The 27,864-nt window shown below is 41.3% G+C and overlaps 1 protein-coding gene across 2 annotated transcripts in view; it reads right to left on the bottom strand.

Moving 5' to 3' along the window:
* Positions 1-585: 585 nt before the first annotated feature.
* LOC129825336 (peptidyl-prolyl cis-trans isomerase FKBP1B-like) overlaps positions 586-27,864 on the bottom strand; it is a 29,552-nt gene continuing 2,273 nt past the window's right edge. For both annotated transcript variants that reach the window (XM_055885353.1, XM_055885352.1), the window contains exons 3-4: positions 2,000-2,112; positions 586-1,868 (exon numbers count right to left, since the gene is read on the bottom strand). In XM_055885353.1, the coding sequence (XP_055741328.1) occupies positions 1,740-1,868; positions 2,000-2,110 (240 nt within the window). In that variant the 5' untranslated portion in view covers positions 2,111-2,112 and the 3' untranslated portion in view covers positions 586-1,739. The remainder of the gene's footprint in view (positions 1,869-1,999; positions 2,113-27,864) is intronic.

Raw genomic sequence — 27,864 nt, forward strand, 5'->3', positions numbered from 1 at the left:
GTATGAGAGTAGCCATGTCCGTTGAATGAGAGAGAGCCAACTGAAAACTGTATTGAAGTGAGAAGCACCAGATAAACTATTTTAAATCTTTTAAGGTTTCTTCTCACCATACCCTATCCAGGTCCCAAGGTTTAAGAGAGTAAACAACACTACTAGACCATGTGTGGTTTCACTACACGCTGCTAGTACAAAACCATGCTATTTTTTTTCATTGTACTACCATGGTTCATTTTGGTACTATGGTAACTACTACAATGAAAAAAAATACCATGTCTTTTTGGTCACTATTATGGCAGGAAAACACCATGGTCCTGGTGCAAATTCCATTGTATTTTCCTGCCATAGTAGTACAATGAAAAAACTACCATGGTACTATGATAGTTTTTTGGTTACTACCATGGCAGGAAAATACCATGGAATTTGCACCAGGACCATGGTGTTTTCCTGCCATGTTAGTGACCAAAAAAACATAATAGTACCGTGGTAGTTTTTCATTGTACTACTATGGTACATTTTTGTAAGGGGAAGCTCTCAAGAACTTGAACACACACGCGTGCACGCACACACACAACTCAAGTTCACAGATTTTCAATGAACAAAGTTCTCACCGTTTTTATTAAGAGTTGATCGATTAAACAGTCATAGTATCCAAACTATCCATGGGTTGTAAGAGTAGTACTGTACAGTGCATTTGTGTTCCTGATGTCCTTCATTAAGTCATATCTGTGGTATTCTTGAAGTAAATGTTTGATGGATACAAAATGTACTAAACACAGAAACATCAGTTATCATTATGCAGGGTTTTTCATGACCATGTGAGCAAACCAGAAACAACACCAGGCCCTAGTTGTAGTGTTACCAGGGTGTAATCATTAGTCCAAAAAGTTTTGCAACTAAAACGAGAGTTTATAATGGACAAAGTTAGCTAGGCAATCCCCGTTTCGTTCCGTTTGCCTCCATTTAAGAAATGTTTTGCAACAGAATTGGTGTAATGAATACACTGCTGGTGTTACCTGCTCAGGTGTCATGGTCAAGGAAAACTACTAACCTTTGAAGCTTTCAGCAGGACAGACCTTTATCAAAAGTGGCAATGCAGAGAGTGGTTGGTAATGCCTAGTCAAGATACGACAGAGTTCCTCAACTCCCGTTCTACAGAGCTACTGGAGTGTGCAGGCTTTTGATCCAGACCAGCACTAACACACCTTCAATCTGCATTAGTACTAGGCTGGAACAAAAGCCTAGCCACACCCAGTAGCTCTACAGGACCGGAGTTAAGGAATCCTGAGATACAGAGTATCTGTACTGTTACACCTTGTTTTGTGCTTTGGAAAACAGTAAGGCAGTGACATTCCATTGCAATATATTACGGCCTTCGTAGGATGGTTCTACTATGTTTCTTTGTCATACAGATTCAATAAAATGTACAACCAAAAAAAAAAAAAAAAGCAATGCTGATGGACATACATTAAGACAGAGGAAGCCAAACTATGGTATCATGAGTGTGTAAAAAGTCTAAAAATCAGTTTAGCGTCAGGCAGCATCCATCTACAATAATACTAAGTTGGCAACAAAGCAGTACATCCTTAAGTATTGAGTAGTTGAAGACGCAACAAAAATCTAAGGAGCAGAGGGGGTTGGTTGCTCGATGGTGTGGGGCAATGTTACCCCCTCAACGGGGAGGTAGTGAGTGACCTTTTAGGCCACATTTGACCTTACACCCGACCCCAGAGAGGGGTCACTCACTCCAGCTTGAGGAGCTCAACGTCAAAGATGAGGGTGGCATTAGGGGGGATGACCCCGGGGTGACCTGTGACTCCATAAGCCATGTCAGGAGTACAGGTGATCTTCGCCCGCTGACCCACACTCATCTGGGGCAGAAAGAGGGCGGGAGACAACAGAGGAATTGTCAACGCTTGCGTATCATATGTTGCAATATTATCATAAAATATCATGAGTGCAGATGCAGCGCATTACCTAACATAAGACAATGCAGTCTCACCTGTGCGATTCCTTCCTCCCAGCCCTTGATGACTTCCTGTCGCCCGATCTTGAACTTGAAGGGCTTGTTTCTGTCTCGAGAAGAGTCAAACTTCTTTCCATTTTGCAGCATACCTGGTAGAGATATCACACAAACACTTTTAAGTCAATGATCTTCCTAGGTTCAGGTAGGCGTTTGAAAGTTTCTTATTTTCATGTGTTCTGCTTTATATGAGTACTACTGTGTACACGTAAGTGTGCTTGTAGGTATTTATTAGGATCCCCATTAGCCGCTGCAAAAGCATCAGCTACTCTTTCTGGGATCCACATGAAACATGACATAATACATAGTAGGGAACATTATTAGTCAATGACTGAAATACATTTTATAATGTCACACACAGCCTACATATCAGTACGTACACACAATATCTAGGTCTAATGCATAGCACAGTGCAAATTACAATACAATATATATAAAATGGCTGTGTCTCGTCACAGTCCCCTTAGTGCACAAAGGTGTTCTTGTATCTGTTTTTTTAAACTGGTTTTATTGCTAGCTTGAGTTACCTGGGGTGGTAGAGTTCCACGTAGGCTTTATTTAATACTGTGTGCCTTTCCCAGCCACTGTTCTGGACCTGGGGACTGTGAAGAGACCACTGGTTGCATGTCTTTGTTACCGATGAGTGTCCGAACTGTGTGCCAACTGCTTGAACAGACAGTTCAATACCTTCAACACATCAATACCTCACACAAAGACCAATAGTGATGCAGTCAATCTCTCCTCAACTTTGAGCCAGAAGAACTTGACATGCATGCTATTGACACTTTCCCTCCATGTACATCTAAGTGCGATATGTCCTGCTTTGTTCTGGACTAACTGCAATTTACCTACAGTACCAGTCAAAAGTTTGCACACACCTACTCATTCAAGGGTTTATCTTTAATTTTACTATTTTCTACATTGTAGAATAATAGTGAAGACATCAAAACTATGAAATAACACATAAGGAATCATGTAGTAACCAAAAAAGTGTTAAACAAATAAAAATATATTTTAGATTCTTCAAAGTAGCCACCCTTTGCCTTGATGACAGCTTTGCACACTCTTGGCATTCTCTCAACCAGCTTCATGAGGTAGTCACCTGGAATGCATTCCATTAACAGGTGTGCCTTGTTAAACATTAACTTGTGGAATTTCTTTCCTTCTTAATGCGTTTGAGATAATCAGTTGTGTTGTGACAAGGTAGGGGTGGTATACAGAATATAGCCCTATTTGGTAAAAGACCAAGCCCATATTATGGCAAGAACAGCTCAAATAAGCAGAGAAACGACAGTCCATCATTACTTTAAGACACGAAGGTCAGTCAATGCAAAACATGTCAAGATCGTTGTGCTGTTGCAAAAACCATTGAGCGCTATGATGAAACTGGCTCTCATGAGGACCGCCACAGGAAAGGAAGACGCAGACTTATCTGCTGCAGAGGATAACTTCATTAGCGTTACCAGCCTCAGAAATTGCAGCCAAAATAAATGCTTCACAGAGATCAAGTAACAGACACATTTGTTCAGAGGAGACTGTGTGAATCAGGTCTTCATGGTCAAATTGCTGCAAAGAAACCACTGCTAAAGGACACCAATAAGAAGAAGAGACTTGCTTGGGCCAAGAAACACAAGCAATGGACATTTGACCGGTGGAAATCTGCCCATTGGTCTGATGAGTTCAAATTTGCGATTTTTGGTCCCAACCGCCGTGTCTTTGTGAGACGCAGAGTAGGTGAACGGATGATCTCCGCACGTGTGGTTCCACCGTGAAGCATGGAGGAGGTGGTGTGGGGGTGTTTTGCTGGTGACATTGTCGTGATTTATATTGAATTCAAGGCACACCAGCATGGATACCACAGCATTCTGCAGCGATAAGCCATCCCATCTGGTTTGAACTTAGTGGGACTATCATTTGTTTTTCAACAGGACAATGACGCAAAACACAGCAAATGCTATCTGGCTGGGGGATACTCCTTTCTCACATACATAACCTAACCTTGTGACCCATTCCAGACGTCTGTTGTTTGTCATGAACATTCAGCAGGATGTACTTTGCTATAAAGAGCTGTAACCCCAATCTGCTCGTTGGGCTCTCAACGATTACCGATGGGTGGTCGTTGACCAGCTCCATTATTGCAATACTTAAATCGATAATAAAGATTGATTGTTTGAAGAAATAACAAAGTCTCTCTCACTTGGTTAGAATTTACACCACAGGGCACACTGTCTTCTAGGCTTAAATTTAAGATGTGGCAACTAGGAGTCACAATGTATTACGCTACCAACCTCTACCAACCAGCAATTTACCATCCAGGTTGTCGGTACCAGGTGGTTTGTCCTTATTTCTAGATAGTAACAATTTTTTCACTTCTTCCACAACCACGTTGTGGATCTCAAAACTACAGTGCTTGTCTTTCATTATTGGGTCCATTATGCATGAATATGAAGGCTCAGTATTTGTTGTTTGCATGTCATGTCTAAGTTTTCTAATCTTGTCAACAAGAAAGTTATTAAAGTGGTTGGCAATATCAAAGGGTTTTGTTGTGAACAAGCCATCTGCCAAAGGTGGAGCTTCCTTGCCTAAATTTTAATTTAAAGTACTCCAGAGCGTTTTACAATCAGTTTTTACATAATTTATCTATGTTCCATAGTATAGTTTATTTTTGTTTAGTTTACTTATGTGATTTCTCAATTTCCTGTATGTCTGCCAGTCTGCTGTGTTGTCAGACTTATTTCCTATTCTCTTTGTCTCATCCCTCTTAGCCATACAGTTTTTTCAATTCCTCATCTATCCATGGGGATTTGGCAGTTCTAACAGTCAGTTTGTTGATGGGAGCATGCCTATCAGTAACCAGAAGAAGCAGTTTCATTAATTCTTCAAGTGCAGTATCCAGATGTTCCTCATTACACACATCACACCAACAAATATTTTTCACACCTTCAACATAGGAATCATTGAAAAGCCTCTTGTATGATCATAATATCCAGTCTTTGGAACTTTGTTTTTTGTAGATATGGCTATTATATTATGATCACTACATCCGATGGGTGTGGATACTGCTTTAGAGTAGATTTCTGCAACATTAGTAAAGATGTGATCAATACAAATGGATGATTTAGTTCCTGTTCTGTTTGTAAATATCCTGGTAGGTTGACTGATTACTTGAGCCAGTCTTTTTGAGTGGGCAGATGGATGACAACCAGTCAATATTTAGGTCACCCAGAAAATATACCTCTGATATCACATACATCTTCCAACATTTCACACACATAGTCCAAATACTGACTTTTAGCACTTGGTGGTCTATAGCAACTTCCTACGAGAATAGGCTTTAGGTGAGGCACATGAACCTGTAGCTATATTACTTCCACATCATCTGACATGAGATCCTCTTCCAACGTAACAGGAATATGACTCTGGACATACATGGCAACACCTCCACCATTTGCATTTCTATCTTTCCTATATATTCTATAACCATGTATAGCTACTACTGAATCATCAAATGAATGATCAAAGTGTGTTTCAGAGATGGACAGAATATGATTGTTTTCTGATGTTAATAAGTTGTCAATTTCATGAACCTGGTTTCTCAGGCTACATATGTTAATATGGGCAATTTTTTTGTCCTTTTCTGGGTTACTTGTTTGTTTTTAGTGCTATTCTGAGTGGCTGATCCAAGGTAGACATGTCAGTGACATTTACATTTGAGTCAATAGTACTGAGTGGGCTCCCCACAGTGGGCTCCTTCCTAAGGCAGACAGTTTCAGTGCAAACAGTGGAATAAAATGCTATGTGCATATGATTATTGCAGACAATACCCTCGGAGCTAACAGTTAAATGAACATAGATTAGGTTACTTACATTTACTGCACTTCTATTTCTCTGGGATATAATCTGATTTCCATGTCCTCTGTTGCTTATTTATTATGACAGAGAGGACAGATTCCAATACTTAAATCGATAATAAAGATTGATTGTTTGAAGAAATAACAAAGTCTCTCTCACTTGTTACCAAATCTAGACCGTCAGTCTCAAACTGTTTGCTATGTTGATGGAGATAATCCTGTAGCATCATTTGAACACAAAGCAAGGCCTACACAAGTATATTTTCCTCACAAAGATCAGTTACATTCAAGTCATTCAAACAATTCCCCTAAAAACAAACTAAAACAAAACAGAGCACTGTTTTACACAAGGTCAGGCAATCCTTCACCTCAGCAGCAAGGAACTGTCTGGAATGCCTAGGAATCATAGCTTTCCAAATTCCAACATCAAAGGCAGATTCTGATAATACTTGGCTGGCACAAAAACAAGAGTAATTCCACTGGGTTTCATTATCCAGATCGTGGGCTCATTTCAATTTTCTAAATGACCAAAGGGAATTTGAAATAAGAGGCAGTGGCCTGATTCTTTCTGTAGATTCTTTCTGATGGTTAACTAGGCCATGTCTCGCCTGCATCTAGAACACAGGGGAAACACAGACAGATACAGGACAGGCAGAGATTCAGTAGTGGCACGACAATGAATGTGCCCATGAACATCTGTCCGTTCAGGCATGCTAACATTAGGCCCATTAAACACTTCCACCAGAGGCACTGAGACAGAGACACTGCAGAAAATACTTAATAATTCACCTTTCACAGGCTTGGGTAGAATACTAAGACAAAATCCTAATAATATTTTTTTTAATGTACAGTATCAGTCAAAAGTTTGGACACCTACTAATTGAAGGGTTTTTCTTTATTTTTTACTAATTTCTACATTGTAGAAGAATAGTGAAGACATCAAAACTATGAAATAACACATGAAATCATGTAGTAACCAAAAAAGTGTTAACAAATCTAAATATATTTTATATTTGAGATTCTTCAAAGTAGTCACCCTTTGCCTTGATGACAGCTCTGCACACACTTGGCATTCTCTCAACCAGCTTCATGAGGCAGTCATCTGGAATGCATTTCAATTAAGTGATAATGCCCTCAAAGCCGGTGTTTGGATGATATATTGGCACGGGTGTTGTTAGGCAAACCGTTCCAATATATCCTCCAAACACCGGCTTCGGGGGCATTATCACTTTTATACAACGCGTTACCAACATATTCAAATAATGATTGACATATTTTCATTAAAAATGTTATTTTGATGAACGTATTCATACTATTTCATCCTTCCACAGGATATAGTCCCGACACAAATCTAGGGTTGCTACTCAAGCCGGCTGGTCGTTCGTACTATTGGTTCAATTGCCAGAGATGAGATCCAGTTGTTCAGCCTTTTTGTTCTGTATCTATGGACGCGACCCAGTCGTTCATTCTAAATGTTCCATTGCCATACTGGCTGGCAACGTTCTTATCCCTTGCATGCTAGCTAGCCAACTACGGATAACTTAGTCACGTCAAACAGAATATCAACAGTAGCTGCATTTGTTTAAGCTGATTTATAGTGACATTTATTTGGATAACTCCATAACAATTAACTAATGAGGCACAATTTTACCTGGCATAGAAAATATGCTCTCTTGTTAGGACACTGTTGTTCAGAGGAGCTAGCCAACAACACAGCTAACAACACAGCCAACAACACAGCTAACACAATCACTTCAAACTGAAGCTGGAAAGACTGCAAACTAGCTGCACTTCGTTTCGTTTGACCTTTTTTCAATTGACATTTATTTTTATAAATCGATAAAAAAGATGCTACCTAATTAATGATTTAGACTGGCAGAGAAACGCTGCCTGCATGCCCCTCTCTCTCGTCCCGACTCCCGACCCCTACACGTTCATTACTATGAGACAGTTGGAGATTGAATTTGAACATTGAAAATGTCGGAGAGACAGACAGTAAGGTCTATACAGATCTCCGTTGTTGAAAACTAAATGTTAGTCTAAAAGAAATGTGACATAATGTATTGATGCTTTTTATAGTGGAGATCAAGTTTATAACTTCCCTGCCTGAGCTGAGGAGACAGTGGATTGCGCAGTCAGATGGAACAGAGTAAATAGGCATTTTAACGTCCTAGATTTAACTTGTAGAATAGACATCGGCTGGAATGAGCTTTTAACAAATCAGGATTCAGGATTAGACCCACCCGTTGTATAATTAACAGGTGTGCCTTGTTAAAAGTTAATTTGTGGAATTTCTTTCCTTCTTAATGTGTTTGAGCCAATCAGTTGTGTCGTGACATGGTAGGGGTGGTACACAGAAGATAGCCCTATTTAGTAAAAGACCAAATCCATATTATGGCAAGAACAGCTCAAATAAGCAAAGAGAAACGACAGTCCATCTGTCACGACTTCCTCCGAAGTCGGCTCCTCTCCTTGTCCGGGCGGCGTTCGACGTCACCGGCTTTCTAGCCATCGCCGCTCCATTTTTCTATGATCCATTTGTTTTGTCTTGTTCCATTCACACCTTGTTTGCATTCCCCAATCACACTACATGTATTCATTCCTCTGTTCCCCCTCATGTGTTTGTGTGAAATTATTTGTGTGTTACGTCTTGTACGCACTAGGCTAAGCATTTGTTATTTTCCGTGTGTTTTCACAAAGCTTATTTGTATTGTCATACATTTATGTTGTGTGACTATTGTGCGCGCTATACACTTTGCCTTGTTGGCTGGAGGAGGTTTTTGACGCAGCTGCGTCCGTCTGTATATCTCTCCTGCCGTAATAAAGTGTGCGCACCTGTTTACAATTCTCTGCTCTCCTACACCTGACTTCATCTCAAGTATGCACACGCCTAAAACCATCATTAATTTAAGACATGGTCAGTCAATCTGGAAAATTTCAAGAACTTTGAACGTTTCTTCCAAGTGCAGTCGCAAAAACCATCAAGCGCTATGATGAAACTGGCTCTCATGAAGACCGCCACACGAAAGGAAGACCCAGAGTTACCTCTGCTGCAGAGAATAAGTTCATTAGAGTTAACTGCACCATAGCTTGCTGCCCAAATAAAAGGTTCCCAGAGTTCAAGTAACAGACATCTCAACATTAACTATTTAGAGGAGACCGTGTGAATCAGGTCTTCATGGTCGAATTGCTGCAAAGAAACCACTACTAAAGGACACCAATAAGAAGAAGAGACTTGCTTGGGCCAAGAAACACAAGAAATGGACTTTAGACCGGTGGAAATCTGTCCTTTGGTCTGATGAGTCCAAATTTGCGATTTTTGTTTCCAACCGCCGTGTCTTTGTGAGACGCAGAGTAGGTGAACAAATGATCTCGGCATGTGTGGTTCCCACCATGAAGCATGGAGGAGGTGTGATGGTGTGGGGGTGCTTTGCTGGTGACACTGTCTTTGATTTATTTAGAATTCAAGGCACACCTAACCGGCATCGCTACCAAAGCATTCTGCAGCGATACGCCATCCCATCTGGTTTGTGCTTAGTGGGACTATCATTTGTTTTTCAACAGGACAATGACCCAAAACACACCTCCAGGCTGTGCATGGGCTATTTGACCAAGAAGGAGAGTGATGGAAAGCTGCATCAGATGACCTGGCCTCCACAATCACCCGACATCAACCCAATTGAGATGGTTTGGGATTAATTGGACCCCAGAGTGAAGGAAAAGCAACCAACATGTGCTCAGCATATGTGGGAACTGCTTCAAGACTGTTGGAAAAGCAATCCTCATGAAGCTGGTTGAGATGCTAAGAGTTTGCAAAGCTGTCATCAAGGCAAAGGGTGGCTACTTTGAAGAATCTCAAATATAAAATATATTATGTTTAACACTTTCTTTGGTTACTACATGATTCCATGTGTTATTTCATAGTTTTGATATCTTAACTATTATTCTACAATGTAGAAAATAGTAAAAATAAAGAAAAATCCTTGAGTAGATGTGTCCAAACTTTTGATTGGTACTATAGATTTGGCCTGGCAAAATCTGACCATTAGCAAATACAGTAACGATAAATATAGGTTATTTCATTGCGTAAATGGAAGAAATGTTGATGTCAACATGAAGAAAACATATGGGACTATAATACCCCTATAGAATACGACACTAGACTGTTCCAAAAACAGCCATTGTTGACCAATCCAACTCCCTCACCTCACCTGACCCACAGTCAGTGGTGTTAAGTAACTAAGTAAAAATACTTAAGTATTTTTGGGGAGTATCTGGGCCCGGTTGCATAAAACACCTTAAGTACATTTTCCCCTCATCTTTTCCCTTAAAGTTTCCTTAACTTTAAGTCAGTTGCACTAAACATTTTAAGGTGAATTCCCCCTTAAATTAAGTGAAAAGGTTAAGGGTGCCCGTGAGGTCCCTTAACTGCTTCATTCAGTATGGATATCAATGTAAACAGCATTTGTGGAGGTGAAATTTGCTTTCATATGCTTTGGTGACAAAAGGGAAACAACAACCAGCTAGCTACTGGAAATATTTGAGTGGCTCTATGCAACACCCTTAAACAACTGCCTTGGATAAGGGACAATTATTTCTTAAGGGAAACCCTTAAGGGAAACACTCAAGATGTTTTATGGAACCAGACCCTGTACTTTACCATTTATATTTTTGACTACTTTTATTCCACTACATTCCTAAAGAGAATATGTACTTTTTACTCCCATACAATTTCCCTGTCACCCAAAAGTATTCATTACATTTCCAATGCTTAGCAGGACAGGGAAATTGTCCAATTCACGCATTTATCAAGATAATACATGGTCATCCCTACTGCCTCTGATCTGGCGGACTCACTAAACACAAATGCTTTGTTTGTAAATGTCTGAGTGTTGGAGTGTGCCCCTCACTATCCGTAAAAAAACAAACATAAATTGTGCTATCTAGTTTGCTTAATATAAAGGAATTTGTAAGGATTTATATAATTAACTTTTACTTTTGATACTTAGGTATATTTATATTTAAAACTAGACACTGACTTTTACTCAAGTAAGATTTTACAGCATGACTTTCCCTTTTACTTCAGTCATTTTCTATTGAGGTGTCACGATCGTGTGGAGGATTGACGGACCAAAACGCAGCATGAGGAAAATAAGCCATCTTCATTTATTTGATGACGAAGGCAAAACGAAACAAAAACACTTACACACTAAACAAAACAATAAAACGACCGTGAAGCTATGAACGAAGTGCACACACAGGCTACAAACGTATTACATAGACAATTACCCACATCAAACGAAAGCCTATGGTTACCTTAAATATGGCTCCCAATCAGAGACAACAGAAATCAGCTGTCTCTAATTGGGAACCCATTCAGGCAACCATAGACTCTCCTAGACAACTACACCAACATAGACACAGCTAGACACATACACTCAACACAAACCCATACACTACACCCAACACCCCCTTTACCATATAACCACCCAAAACCGATAAAACACAAACATTCCCCATGTCACACCCTGACCTAACTAAAATAATAAAGAAAAACAAAGAATACTAAGGCCAGGGCGTGACATGAGGTATCTTTACTTTTACTCAAGTATGGCAATTGGGTACTTTTTCCACCATTGCCCACGGTATCAACACCCTCACCTGCACAAAAAAACATGACAGTCCAGCATCTCAATCTGAGGAACTTGTCACATCTCGTAAGATGTGCGTAAGCATCGTTTCCAAGTTGTATTATAATAACCCATGATTTATCCAAGTTGTATTAAAATAACCCATGATTTATCCAAGTTGTATTAAAATAACCCATGATTTATCCAAGTTGTATTAAAATAACCCATGATTTATCCAAGTTGTATTATAATAACCCATGATTTATCCAAGTTGTATTATAATAACCCATGATTTATCCAAGTTGTATTAAAATAACCCATGATTTATCCAAGTTGTATTAAAATAACCCATGATTTATCCAAGTTGTATTATAATAACCCATGATTTATCCAAGTTGTATTATAATAACCCATGATTTATCCAAGTTGTATTAAAATAACCCATGATTTATTTATACCACCACAGTAGACAGACATAACATCAGCGTAAATATTTGGCAATAAAACTAGCCTAGCATGCTAAGCCCGGTCAGGCAGGGGACGGTTCACCCAGAGATGTGAGTCTTGTACAGTACTGGCTGCTTCTCCTCTTTCATTCCCCCTAAACTTAGTAGGACCGCAGGCTTCCAGGAATCCCTGTCGCCCAGATATCAGTCTGCTTGCCTGCCCGCAGGGCCACTGGGCGGGAGTCCAAGCCTGGAGTCGACGGCTTCGAAGACCACAGGGTGATTACCATCTGTTAATAATGTATCTCCCCTGGCTAGACTGGAGTTCTAGGCACAGTAAAGTGCTCCAGAAGACGGAAACATTATGACCCATATTTCAAATAAAAGCCACAGTGAAACCAGGCTAGGATGTTTATTTCGAATACAATATGGGTAATATTTTATTTTCTCCCAAGCAGGAATTATATGGCCAGTTACACAGTAAAGTGATCCTCGGTATGACATGATTAAGACCCATGTGTTGAATGGGTAAACAGTTGGATGTGTTTAAAAACAACTTAGCCTATGTCTATCAGGCACTACAGTGCATTCGGAAACTATTCAGACCCCTTGAGTTTTTGCCACATTTTGTTATTATGTTACAGCCTAAATCTAAATCAGATTAACTTGTTTTCTCACCTCATCAATCTACACAATACCCCATAATGACAAAGCAAAAACATGTTTTTAGAAATGTTTGCAAATTTAGTAAAATTTTGGCAGTGATTACAGCCTCGAGTCTTCTTGGGTATGACGCTACAAGCTTGGTACACCTGTATTTTGGGAGTTTCTCCCATTCTCCTCTGCAGATCCTCTCAAGCTCTGTCAGGTTGGATGGGGAGCGTCGCTGCACAGCTATTTTCAGATCTCTCCAGAGATGTTCGATCAAGTTCAAGTCCTGGCTCTGGCTGGGCCACTCAAGGACATTCAGAGACTTGTCCCGAAGCCACTCCTGCATTGTCTTGACTGTGTGTTTAGGGTCGTTGTCCAGTTTAAAAGTGAACCTTCGCACCAGTTTGAGGTCCTGAGTGCTCTGGAGCAGGTTTTCAACAAGGATCTATGTACTTTGCTCTGTTTATCTTTCCCTTGATCCTGACTATACTCTCAGTCCCTGCCGCTGAAAAACATCCCCACAACATGATGCTGCTACCACCATGCTTTACCGTGGGGATGGTGCCAGGTTTCCTCCAGACGTGACGCTTGGCATTCAGGCCAAAGAGTTCAATCTTGGTTTCATCAGACCAGAAAATCTTGTTTATCATGGTCTGAGAGTCTTTAGATGCCTTTTTTGCAAACTCAAGCGGGCTGTCCTGTGCCTTTTACTGAGGAGTGGCTTCCGTCTGGCCACTCTACAATAAAGGCCTGATTGGTGGAGTGCTGCAGAGAAGGTTGTCCTTCTGGAAGGTTCTCCCATCTCCACAGAGGAACTCTGGAGTTCTGTCAGAGTGACCATCAGGTTCTTGGTCAACTCCCTGACTAAAGCCCTTCTCCCCCGATTGGTCAGTTTGGCCGGGCGGCCAGCTCTAGGAAGGGTCTTGGTGGTTCCAAACTTCTTCTATTTAAGAATGATGGAGGCCACTGTGTTCTTGGGGACCTTCAAGGCTGCAGACATTTTTTGTCACCCTTCCCCAGATCTGTGACTCGACACAATCCTGTCTCGGGGCTCTACGGACAATTCCTTCGACCTCATGGCTTGGTTTTTGCTCTGACATGCACTGTCAACTGTGGGACCTTATGTAGACAGGTCTGTGCCTTTCAAATCATGTCCAATCAATTGAATTTAACGCAGGTGGACTCCAATCAAGTTGTAGAAACATCAAGGATGATCAATGGAAACAGGATGCATCTGAGCTCAATTTCGAGTCTCATAGCAAACGATCTGAATACTCATGTAAATAAGGTGTGTTTTTTATTTTTAATATATTTGCAAACATTTCTAAAAACCTGTTTTTTCACTTTGTCATTATGGGGTATTGTGTGTAGATTGATGAGGATTTTTAAAAATATAATCCATTTCAGAATAAAGTTGTAACGTAACAACATTTGGAAAAAGTCACGGGGTCTGAATACTTTCCGAATGCACTGTATATTTAAGCACCTTGGAAATTAAAGCCCATTCTAACAGGAAAAAGTCTACATGCTATTCCAAGTCTGAGTTGGGGCCGTTCCAAAGTAGCTTTGAGAAAATAAAGCTGGTCCATTTCTCTTCCTGCAGCAGAGACCCAGACCCTTAACTACTGTATCAGTCTGTGAGTAACTGAATACAAAATGTAGTGAGGCCACCCTATCTTGGTTGAGTCAGGGTGGGGTTGAATGAAAATAAAACAGGATCCTTCCTTTCCTGTTCCTGTAGCACAGTCCTAGACCCTCTTAGATATCAGGCAGGCAATGGGTAAATAGACAGTGTAGAAAGCATGACAAACTGGCCTTTAATCCCAGGTTCTCTGCCTCGGTTGGGTGTGAAAATACCAAGGGAAGACCCATGTGTGTCCAAAATGGCACCCTATATGCCCATATAGTGGCTAAATGTAGTGCACTATATAGAGTATAGGGTGCCATTTCAGATTTTGCCCCCAGACCCTCCTGAGTAGTATGAGATGTCTTTCTGAACAGGCTGTCCAGGCCAGATAGGCTATTTATACTCCGTTTACTGTATCTGTGTCTACACGTGACACACACACATACGCCAGCACACACACACACGGCCCCTCGTCCACCAGGGCCCAGAGATGTAAGGAGATATCACACATACGCGATCTGTCTGCAGCACGCTCTTATAGACATGTTGACACATCACAGGACTGTGATCACGTCAACGAGAAATATCTGTTCTTGCTTCGTCGTTCATATATCAGTAGGATCTTTGGCATTGGAATTGGTGTTTCACCTAATGAGACAGCTCAGATGTAGCCCTGCATCTTTAATGTTGGTGTAAGCAACATGTTTCAGTCCTGCTGCTATACTGTAGTGCAACAGATGTAGGATCTTAATTTGATCATCCTGTTGCCGGAAAATGTTCCTACAGTGCAGTAAATGTAAAACATGTAGTGTATTTGAGGTTTGTTGTATCAACCCCTACTAAAATGTCCATTAATTATAATCCACATAATAATTCACATTTCCTGTTGCTGCAGTATTATTTTCCTGCTGTAGCAAACTGGCTCAAATTCAGATTTTACATCTGTAATTAGCGCAATCTCTGCTGCTCTTATAGCACCTTGGTCTCAATAGACCTAATCTCTGCAGTTGCTCTTAGTAAGTGGTTTTAGCTACTTTGATTAAATTAGCTACACTACGGTACTGTAGGGGGGTTTAGTAGAACCTAAACAGAACGTTATTTGGTCAGATGATTGTTTACGTAGTCTGGCCATGAGAGATTACGTAGTCTGTCCCTGAGAGATTACGTAGTCTGACCATGAGAGATTACGTAGTCTGACCATGAGAGATTACGTAGTCTGACCATGAGAGATTACGTAGTCTGACCATGAGAGATTACGTAGTCTGACCATGAGAGATTACGTAGTCTGTCCATGAGAGATTACGTAGTCTGACCATGAGAGATTACGTAGTCTGACCCTGAGAGATTACGTAGTCTGTCCATGATTGTTTACGTGGTCTGTCCATAAGAGATTACGTAGTCCGGCCATGATTGTTTACGTGGTCTGTCCGTAAGAGATTACGTGGTCTGTCCATAAGAGATTACGTAGTCTGTCCATGATTATTTACGTGGTCTGTCCATAAGAGATTACATAGTCCGGCCATGATTGTTTACGTGTTCTGTCCATTAGAGATTACGTAGTCCGGCCATGATTGTTTACGTGGTCTGTCCATAAGAGATTACGTAGTCCGGCCATGAGAGATTACGTAGTCTGGCCATGATTGTTTACGTGGTCTGTCCATAAGAGATTACGTAGTCCGGCCATGATTGTTTGCGTGTTCTATCCATTAGAGATGACGTAGTCTGGCCATGATTGTTTACATGGTCTGTCCATAAGAGATTACGTAGTCTGGCCATGATTGTTTACGTGGTCTGTCCATTAGAGATTACGTAGTCTGACCATGAGAGATTACGTAGTCTGGCCATGATTGTTTACGTGGTCTGTCCATAAGAGATTACGTAGTCCGGCCATGATTGTTTACGTGGTCTGTCCGTAAGATATTACATAGTCTGACCATGAGAGATTACGTAGTCTATCCATAAGATATTACGTAGTCTGGCCATGAGAGATCCGTATAGTATTGAAAATAATTATACACAAAACTTTTAAAAAGTGTGAGGAATAAGTGAAGGTGTTGATAGGAAGGCTGCTATCTGTGAGCTGCATTTAACCATACTGCATGCACTATGGTTCCCACACTAATCACTATGCTGTTCCATCTCCCAGTCTGGAACACAATTCCAACTCCTGCTCGAGACTACTCACCTTCATCTTTCCATCTTTCATTAAGGCCAGAGGCCTATGTGTGTATGTGTGTGTGTGTGAGGGTTGCTTCAAATCGAAATAAAAAAATCTATGTGGCTCCTGATGGATATACTGTAACATGGTCTGCTGCCCACTACTCCAATATGGCCTGCCTGCCAGACCTGTCACCCTGCCTGGTCCTACTACCACACACGTCCACAACAGTACGGTTCTTCGGCTGTCCACATAGGAGAACCCTTTTTGGCTCCATGTAGAACCCTCTGTGAACATTGTTCTACATAGAACTCAAAGAGTTCTACCTGAAACCTAAAAGGCTTCTTCAAAAGGTTTTCCAATGTAGACAGCTGAAGAACCCTTCTAGGTTCTAGATAACACCTTTTTTATCTAAGTGTTGGCCTACTGCATGGCTAGGAAACAATTTAAGCTGAGTTTCAAATCTTTCAAATAACTGCTGTTTGGGGATTAACCATCCAAGTGCCTACATCATCACGTTTCACTGGAGAGGAGGTTCAAGACAACCGGAACAGCCCCATATAGAGGGAACATGACGCCTGTGGAACCCACAGAACCCTGGTGCTTACGCAGCTCGTAACTCTGTCACCAGAGAAAGAGAGTGACACCCACAATTCTCTCTGCGGTCATTCTCAGAACCTATAGGGTCAAGCGCCATCAGAGGAGAGTGGAGAGGACCCATAGGCAAGATATTGCATGTAAGAGAGGAACGAGTGAGTCAGAGATGGGCATCAGGGAGCGCTCTGACACTGCCCCATAGTGACATCTAGGCTAATTCAGGATACAATACTATCTTAAGCAGAACCCATTGCTCCGCGAGGTCACCACGTGCCTGTGTGTGTGTAGCATAAGGAAGTGGTGAAAGTGAAGTTAAAAATAAGACCAGAGATACTGCTGGGACTGGGAGACACAGTACAGTGTGCATGGATGTTTTAAGGTTGCGTTAGTATACCAGTAGATGTGAAGATATTGATCATGAGAATCCGTCTGTTTGTGTTTCTATATCTTTGTGTTCTGTTCCTTTGTATCTGTTGTCTGAAGTTATTGGGAATGAGAGTCCATTTGTTGTTATTGTTTGTGTTGTGTTTTATTTCTTTATGGCTGTTGTTATGGTTGACAAAATACAACGACAGTAAACAGACACAGCATGAATAGCATCAGGATTTCAATTACCAAAACCATTTACATGTGACATGACGTGATCACCTTTGGGCCAGACATCAAATTCTGTGAGTTGGAACTTCACTTTGCAGTGTGGCACGTGATGGATTTTAGTATACTCAGCTCAAATCAATAATGCACTAATTCAGTGAAGGTTTTTATCTCTTTGACCTAATGAAGCACATGTTAACTAATCTCCTTCCAGAGTGGGTTTGACACAAAAGGTTCATTCTCCAACATGGTTGGCATTAACAGCTGAGCTGAAAAGAGGGGGTTCAGGAAGAATGCAGATTTAGCATTCGTGTTACGGTAATAGGGTCAACTTTCCTACACACATCAACACAGCAGCACCGCAGGCCTTAATATAGAGTACTGCAGGAGACTAGGCCTGAGCACAGCCATATCTATATCTCTTTCTCCCTCTCAATGATCTGCAAAAAAACTCAACTCAGAGAAGGAACAGGGTCAGTAACCTATGTCTTTATTACTACCAGTAGCCTACCACTCTCGCCTTCTGGGCTACAATATACCAAACAGCAATCAATCACTCAACATAAAGACAAAGTGTTGAGCTTTAAATATATTACCACCAATGTTCCCGGGACTGCCGGCCAGAAGAAATATCAGCCCGCGCAGAGAAGCACGAGATTGAACTTCTCTCAACTTCCTTGTTTTCCCATTTAGTTAACACTATCAAAGTTTCCCTTTACTGTGGGAATTCCCAATGTTAGCCACAACTAACTGTTTTGAGATCAAAGTGAGAGCTGCATGTAGCCACCTGTGCACATGTGTTCATATTCTTTGCTAGTTAGTGAGTTAATTCCCAGTTATAGCTCATGTCTAGTCAGCAATGTGAGAGTGATTGCTTCCTACAAGAGCACAAAACGTGTGCATTTCTAGCCATCTTTGGAAAAGCAAGTAAGGTAAAGAGCATTTTGTCTGTCTTAAAGCGGCAGTGTTGTATTTTGAGACTGGCTTGAATAAGCTAAGATAACTTTAGAAGTTGTTTCTTGCATCAAACAACTGTAACGCTCGTCTTCCTCCTCGTCTGAGGATGAGCAAGGATCGGACCAAAATGCAGCGTTTGAATGGTTTGAATACATACTTTTAATAATATCAACGAAGACGAAAAACACTTGATAAACTACAAAACAACAAAACGACGTGAACAGACCTGAACATGAGAACATAAAACATGAACGCACGAACAGGAACAAACGAACGAACTAAACAAAACAGTACCGTGTGGTGAACAAACACAGACACAGCAACAATCACCCACCAACAAACAGTGAGAACAGCCTACCTTAATATGGTTCTCAATCAGAGGAAACGTAAAACACCTGCCCCTGATTGAGAATCATATCAGGCTAGTTGACAACCCAACATAGAAACACATAACATAGAATGCCCACCCAGCTCACGTCCTGACCAACTAGACAAGACTAAACAAAGGAAATAAGGTCAGGAACGTGACAACAACACATATTAAGTCACCTCCTTGTCTGAATAGGTTAATGCATATTTTTTCCACAAGTCTCACGGAATTTAGGCCTACATTGAACACCACACATTGGCTGCTACTGTAGGTTGAATGATAGAACAGCTATTTCCATGTTACAATGTTATGGGATGCATTTTCTCCATTGTTTTTGATGGTAGGCCACTCTGGTAGACCTACATTATGATCAAATAGCCCCAGTAGACTACTTGGCCATAACTGGAACTTAAAGCATGTACAGCCTCTGTGTTCACAGTAAAACTGGAACTTAAAGCATGTACAGCCTCGGTGTTCACAGTAAAACTGTAACTTAAAGCATGTACAGCCTCTGTGTTCACAGTAAAACTGGAACTTAAAGCATGTACAGCCTCGGTGTTCACAGTAAAACTGTAACTTAAAGCGGGTACAGCCTCAGTGTTCACAGTAAAACTGTAACTTAAAGCATGTACAGCCTCGGTGTTCACAGTAAAACTGTAACTTAAAGCATGTACAGCCTCAGTGTTCACAGTAAAACTGTAACTTAAAGCATGTACAGCCTCGGTGTTCACAGTAAAACTGTAACTTAAAGCATGTACAGCCTCAGTGTTCACAGTAAAACTGTAACTTAAAGCATGTACAGCCTCGGTGTTCACAGTAAAACTGTAACTTAAAGCATGTACAGCCTCAGTGTTCACAGTAAAACTGTAACTTAAAGCATGTACAGCCTCAGTGTTCACAGTAAAACTGTAACTTAAAGCATGTACAGCCTCGGTGTTCACAGTAAAACTGTAACTTAAAGCATGTACAGCCTCAGTGTTCACAGTAAAACTGTAACTTAAAGCATGTACAGCCTCGGTGTTCACAGTAAAACTGTAACTTAAAGCATGTACAGCCTCAGTGTTCACAGTAAAACTGTAACTTAAAGCATGTACAGCCTCGGTGTTCACAGTAAAACTGTAACTTAAAGCATGTACAGCCTCAGTGTTCACAGTAAAACTGTAACTTAAAGCATGTACAGCCTCAGTGTTCACAGTAAAACTGTAACTTAAAGCATGTACAGCCTCAGTGTTCACAGTAAAACTGTAACTTAAAGCGGGTACAGACTCAGTGTTCACAGTAAAACTGTAACTTAAAGCATGTACAGCCTCGGTGTTCACAGTAAATGCGCACAAAAGTTGCACAGAATTTTCACAACGTTCAAGTTTGCGCTCAGCAGACTTGACATTTGCTCAGTGCCGAAAATGTTTTGAAAGCACATTGATCACCACCAAATATTAAAGGTGTATTAAACTTCACTTGTAGTAGAGTTCCAGCCATGTCTTCTAAGAAGACATAAACTGGTGCACATACACTCACACTACGGTGACCAGCAATGGATTACGACTTCACAGTTCTTAATCTTAGTTTATCAAGTCATTTTTGAATCACCCAGGTTTGGTAGCCAATGCTGTTGGATGGACTATCTGGCCATCAGAATGGTTGTTCATGCAGTGTTTACAATGTGTCACTGTTCAAATGTTCTCATAAAACATCTGCAGCAATAAATGAGTTAAATGAGTGAAACAATTTTCACATGCAAATCTGATTGGACACAGTGTTTTGATTATTGAAATATCAGCCTCAATTTAACTTCAGAGTTGTTTTCTTTCTGCAGGTTAATTGGGGGCATTTCCGGGGACAACTCTAGCCAGGGACAGGTCACCAAATTCGGAGACTGTCCCCGAAAGCGGGGACGTCTGGTTACCTCAACACACATGCCATTAGGGCAGTCCCCGACAAAAAAAATAATCTTAGTCGCCCGACAGTCATCTGTTCTTTCGAGCAATCGAATGGTCGAAATGTTAAAACATGTATTTTTCCATATAGACACATCTTATGTGTTTTAATCAAATCAACTATATGCACTGAGCTTGTCTGATGCTTTAAGCGCTCTGTTTGATGAAATCATTAAGACACACAAATGACTAGAGAGAGTCCGACCGCAATTGATTTGGTTGCGCCGGGCCGGGCTCAGACTTGCTGCGCTGTGTAAAAAAGAAAATGACAGCGAGTGACTGTTTGACTAGCACCCGTTGTCTCTCTCTCATCCCTGCTGCAGTGACCACCACAGAACATTAACAGTGTTTATCGCGCTATCCGTGATGCTGAAGCTGCAACATAATTACAGCCATTTCTGAAAAAAGTTTTGTTACCAAAATCCCTCATTTGTTAAGGAAAAACATTCCCTATTCCCTCAACCCTTACCATCTTTACATGACGCATGCATCGCATGCATGTGACCAATAGGACCTATGGCATATCATAACCAAAAATTGGTTATAATAAACTCCGAACACTGTAACACGTGACAACAAAATGGATGCAGAGGATGTGACATATAAACTCGAAGCGGGAGAATGTTCACTGCTTGCTCAGGAGGTAAAGGGGAAGTCAGATTGTCACGGCCGTCAAAGGAAGTGTACCAAAGCGCAGCGTGGTAAGCGTACATATTCCTTCTTATTAGGATGACGCCGACAAAAACAATACAAAAACGACCGTGAAGCTTAACTTCTTATGGCGGCAATCCCGTTAACGGGTTATAACAACAGCCAGTGAAAGTGCAGGGCGCCAAATTCAAACAACAGAAATCTCATAATTAAAATTCCTCAAACATACATGTATCTTATACCATTTTAAAGACAATCTTGTTGTTAATCCCACCAAAGTGTCAGCTTTCAAATATGCTTTTCAGCGAAAGCACCACAAACGATTATGTTAGTTCACCACCAACTCACAGAAAAATTCAGCCATTTTTCCAGCCAAAGAGAGGAGTCACAAAAAGCATAGATCAAATGAATCACTAACCTTTGATGATCTTCATCAGATGACACTCATAGGACTTCATGTTACACAATACATATATGTCTTGTTCGATTAAGTTCATATTTATATCCAAAAACCTCAGTTTACATTGGCGCCATGTTCAGAAATGCCTCCAAAATATCCTGAGAAATTGCAGAGCCACGTCAAATAACAGAAATACTCATCATAAACTTTGATGAAAGATACATGTTTTACATAGAATTAAAGATACACTTGTTCTTAATGCAACCGCTGTGTCAGATTTCAAAAAGCTTTACGGCAAAACACAATATTCAATCATCTGAAAACAGCGTTCAGCCACAAAAGCAAGTCATACAGTTACCCGCCAAATTGTGCAGTCAACAAAATTCATAAAAAGCATTATAAATCTTCACTTACCTTTGCTGATCTTCGTCGGAATGCACTCCCAGGACACCCACAAGAAATGTTAGTTTTGTTCGGTAATGTCCATCATTTATGTCCAAATAGCTATTTTTGGTAAACAAATCCAACGTCAGGAAGCGCGTTCACTAAAAGCTGACGAAATGTCCAAAAGTTCCGTAACAGTCAGTAGAAACATGTCAAACGATGTATTGAATCAATCTTTAGAATGTTTTTAACATAAATCTTGAATAACGTTCCAACCAGAGAAATTACATTGACTTCAGATGAGCGATGGAACAAAGCTCCCTCTCATGTGGAACGTGCATGGTCAGGTCATGGCAGACCTGACTAATTCCCCTCTCATTCGGCCCCCCTTCACAGTAGAGGCATCAGACAAGGTTCTACAGACTGTTGACATCTAGTGGAAGCCGTAGGAAGTGCAAACTCATCCACATATCACTGTGATTTCAATAGGATCTTGGTTGAAAATCCACCAGCCTCAGAATTTCCACTTCCTGTTTTGATTTTTTCTGAGGTTTTTGCCTGCCATATGAGTTCTGTTATACTCACAGACATAATTCAAACAGTTTTAGAAACGTCAGAGTGGTTTCTATCCAATACTAATAATAATATGCATATATTAGCAACTATGACTGAGGAGCAGGCTGTTTACTTTGGGCACCTCTGTGCACTTTCATCCAAGCTACTCAATACTGCCCCTGCAGCCATAAGAAGTTAAGGCTATAGTGCCACAAACAAAGACAACTTCCCACCCTGAAAGGAGGGAAAAGGGCTACCTAAGGAGACCTGGGGGCTCTGGGTGCTCTGGACTGGAGCCCGTCGCTAGGGGCTCCGGACTGGAGGCCGTCGTTGGAGGCTTCGTGCCATGGATCATCACTGGAGGCTTCTTGCCATGGATCATCACTGGAGGCTTCGTGCCATGGTTCATAACTGGAGGCTTCTTGCGATCATCACTGGAGGCTTCGTGCCATGGATCATCACTGGAGGCTTCTTGCCATGAATCATCACTGGAGGCTTCGTGCCATGGATCATCACTGGAGGCTTTGTGCCATGGATCATCACTGGAGGCTTTTTGCCATGGATCATCACTGGAATGGAGAGACACACAGGACGCCTGGCTCTGGGAGCAGGCACAGGACTCACCAGGCTGGGGAGACATACAGGAGGCTTAGTTCTGGGCGCAGGCACAGGACTCACCAGGCTGGAGAGACATACAGGAGGCTTTGTCCTTGGCAGAGGCACCTGATACACTGGGCCGTGGAGGTGCACTGGAGGTCTCGAGCTTAGAGCCTGCACAACCCGTCCTGGCTGGGTGGTTATCTTCGCCCTGCAAATGCGGGGCGCTGGCACAGGACGCACTGGGCTGTGCAGACGTACCGGAGACACAGTGCGCAGAGCCGGCGCAGGATATCCTGGGCTGAAGAGATGCACTGGAGACCAGGCGCGCTGAGACCAGGCGCGCTGAGACCATCCGTCCTGGCTGGATGCTCACCCTAGCCCGGCAGATGCGGGGAGCTGGGATGTAGCGCACCGGGCTGTTAACACGCACTGGAGACACGTTGCCTGACCAGTACGACGCTCGCCACGGTAAGCACGGGGAGTTGGCGCAGGTCTATAACACGACTCTGCCAATCTCCCCGTGTGCCACCCCCCCCAAAAAATTATTGGGGCTGCCTCTCGGGCTTCCTTGCTAGCCGTGTTCTCTCGTAACGATGCCGTTCCGCCTTTGCTGCCTCCAGCTCCTCCTTGGGACGGCGATATTCCCCAGCCTGCCTCCAGAGTCCTTTACCGTCCAGGATTTCCTCCCTAGTCCCCCTTACCACGCTGCTTGGTCCTTTTGTGGTGGTAAGTTCTATCACGGCCGTCAAAGCATACCAGAGGGTCTGTTGTAATGTTGTTGTTTTTTTAATTGTAAAGCCTTTATTACAGCAAAGACCAAAAACCATGCCAAAATGGAACGGTTTATTTATTGTTCATGCTAATTATTCAAGGGTCAATTTCTTTTTTTACTAAAATGCTTCATTGCATTTCACATCATAAATGACTCATATGCTATATGATCACATGAACGAATGAATGATTGATTGAGTGATACAGTAGCCTATATAAGTATTGAAATAGAGGCCTAAGTAAGTTACGTTATTAAGACTAAACAGGATGCACTTTTAGGCATTACAGCTCGATGGTATTTATACAAGGCTGCTATTGGCTACGAAGCCTACTAATGTTAATAACGTTATTTATTATTAAAATGACGATCATAATAAGAAGAAGATCATGAAAAAGGAGGGATATTATTATATATATTATTTTGCTGACAATCATCCGTTCACCTACTCTGCATTGCACAAAGACAAGGCGTTTGGAACGAAAAATCTCAAATTTGGACTCATCAGACCAAAGGACAGATTTCCAATTGTCCATTGTCCATTGCTCGTGTTTCTTGGCCTAAGCAATTCTCTTATTATTATTGGTGTCCTTTAGTAGTGGTTTCTTTGCAGCAAATTGACCATGAAGGCCTGATTCACACAGTCTCCTCTGAACAGTTGATGTTGAGATGTCTGTTACTTGAACCCTGAAGCGTTTATTTGGGCTGCAATCTGAGGTGCAGTTAACTCTAATGCACTTATCCTTGTGCAGCAGAGGTAACTCTGGGTCTTCCTTTCCTGTGGCGGTCCTCATGAGAGCCAGTTTCATCATAGCGCTTGATGGTTTTTGCGACTGCACTTGAAGAAACGTTCAAAGTTCTTGACATTTTCCGGATTGACTGACCTTCATGCCTTAAAGTAATGATGGACTGTCATTTCTCTTTGCTTATTTGAGCTGTTCTTGCCATAATATGGACTTGGTCTTTTACCAAATAGGGCTATCTTCTGTGTACCACACCTACCTTGTCACAACACAGCTGATGGGCTCAAACGCATTAAGAAGGAAAGAAATTCCACAAATTAACTTTTAACAAGGCACACTTGTTAATTGAAATGCATTCCAGGTGACTACCTCATGAAGCTGGTTGAGAGAATTTCAAGAGTGTGCAAAGCTGTCATCAAGGCAAAGGGTGGCTACTTTGAAGAATCTCAAATATAAAATATATTTTGATATGTTTAATACTTTTTGGGTTACTACACGAATCCATATGTGTTATTTCATAGTTTTGATGTCTTCACTATTATTCTACATTGTAGAAAATAGTAAAAATAAAGCAAAACCCTTGAATGAGTAGGTATGTCCAAACTTTTGACTGGTACTGTATACGGATAATTTATAAAGCCAGGCACATTTATGAGTTAGGCTAATGATTATAGCCCTAATAAAGTTAATTAATTTTCTTAGACAATTAAGGCAAGGGCTTTTTTCTTGTGTCCGAACTCTGCTGCTAACTCCGCCACATTGTTCTCAACACCAATATACTGGTTAACTTTGCTCAAAATAATTTGTACTTTTTTATTTGCCTCTTTTTCTCCCCAATTTCGTGGTATCCAATCGCTGTAAATCCCGTACGGACTCGGGAGAGTCGAAGGTCGAGAGCTGTGCATCCTCCGAAACACAACCCAGCCAAGCCTCACTGCTTCATGAAACAATGCCCGCTTATCTTCTTGAGAATACAGGGGGTGCTGTTTCGCATTAGCATAATTGCCTCTACAGATTAAACTGCCTCTTATTCAATTATTGCTGTTACTATATGCATATAACCATATACCATTGGATAGAAAACAAGCTATGGTTTCTAAAACCATTCCAATTGAGTCTCTGAGTCAAACACAGGTCATTTCACAGCACTTTCCCTGAGCCAGAAGAAGATTGCAAGATGTGTATGCTCGCTTCAACGCTCTGCCTATATATGGTCACGCCACCTATGACCCGAATCACACTTCCTTCTTCTTCCTCTGGGTGTCTGGAAGACGTCAGAGGAGAAATTTTTTGTTTATCTTGTACTGACGTGAAATAAGACCTATTTCTTTAGCGTGACCGACAACTTCCGGTTTCTGAAATGCGCGTTTTCAGAGGTGGCATTGTCTTTTGTTATGCTGACGTTACGGATGAAAACTATCTCCGTGTCGAAGTTTGTTTGATACATGTGACCATATCACCGTAATGTATGTTTTTTCAATATAGTTTAATCAGATTATTAGAATTTTTTCGGGAGTTTTGCCGTGTTCCGTTCTTTGAGTTTTTTAACTTTGGACATGGACCGTGCCAGTCGACCAGTACCCAGGCTAAATGAAGAGGGGAGGTTGCCATTGTGAATGGATTGAACGACTCATCAGGACTAAGGACACCTTGATCAACATTCTGATGAAAGACCAGCAATAGTAAGACCCAATTTACGATGTTATTTCATATATCTGTCGTGCATGTGAACTGGTCGGGCGCGTCCAGCCGGTTCTGGCTGGCCTGGTTATGCTAATTTAGCGATACATTTTGTTTTCGCTATAAAACATTTAAAAAATCTGAAATATTGTTTGGATTCACCAGATGTTGGGCTTTCAATGTCTGTACGCTGTGTATTTTTTCTGAAATGTTTTAAGACAAGTAATTAGTTATATAATGTTGGTCTCTGTAATTGTTCTAGCTGCATCAGCACTATATCAGATTGCAGCTGCAATGTAGAACTGTGATTTATACCTGAAAAATGCACATTTAAAAAAAAAAAACTATGCTATACCATAAATATGTTATCAGACTGTCATCTTATGAATTTGTTTGTTAGTTAGTGGCTATCAATATCTTAGTTTAGCCGAATTGGTGATAGCACCTGATGGAGTAAGAAACTGTTGGAGTAAGAAAATGGTGTCATTTTGCTAACGTGTTTAGCTAATAGATTTACATATTGTGTCTTCCCTGTAAAACATTTAAAAAATCTGAAATGGTGGTTTTATTCACAAGATCTGTGTCTTTCATTGGGTGTCTTGGACTTGTGATTTAATGATATTTAGATGCTACTATTTAATTGTGACGCTATGCTAGCGATGCTAATCAGTGTGGGGGGTGCTCCCGGATCCGGGTTAGGTACTCTGTAGAGGTTAACCCGGAAGCCAGCCGCACCAATGTGTTGGAGGAAACACCATACACCTGGCGACCATGTCAGCGTGCCTTAGACCACCGCGCCACTCGGGAGGACAACTTTGCTATTATGCACATCCCAACATGGTCTAAGAAAAAGCACCAATTCAACAGCGCACTGATGTTTCAGAACTGCGGACAGCGACCACTATTAAAAGCGGGAGAAAGAGAATTTGTTATAAAATAATATTATTTTGATTAGTGTTGCACCATTGTCCTTAACCATATACAACTTCAGTAGCACATGCTTTAGACTGATTGACTGTGCCATCCCCACGGCCTCCACAATGGATTAGTCCACTCAGACATGCACAAATAGGACAGGTGTCTTGCACCATGATTATATATATATTTTTTGCTACTGCTCAAGTAAAGAAATCTCGATCGACCAACAGCCTAACAACCAAACAATCGACCAGTTGACTAAATGTGGTCAGCCCTACACGCCATATACACGTTATAAACATGTAATAAACGTTTTATCACCAAGA

The sequence above is a fragment of the Salvelinus fontinalis genome, chromosome 27 (genome assembly GCF_029448725.1).
Source record: "Salvelinus fontinalis isolate EN_2023a chromosome 27, ASM2944872v1, whole genome shotgun sequence".
Classification (NCBI taxonomy): Eukaryota; Metazoa; Chordata; class Actinopteri; order Salmoniformes; family Salmonidae; genus Salvelinus; species Salvelinus fontinalis.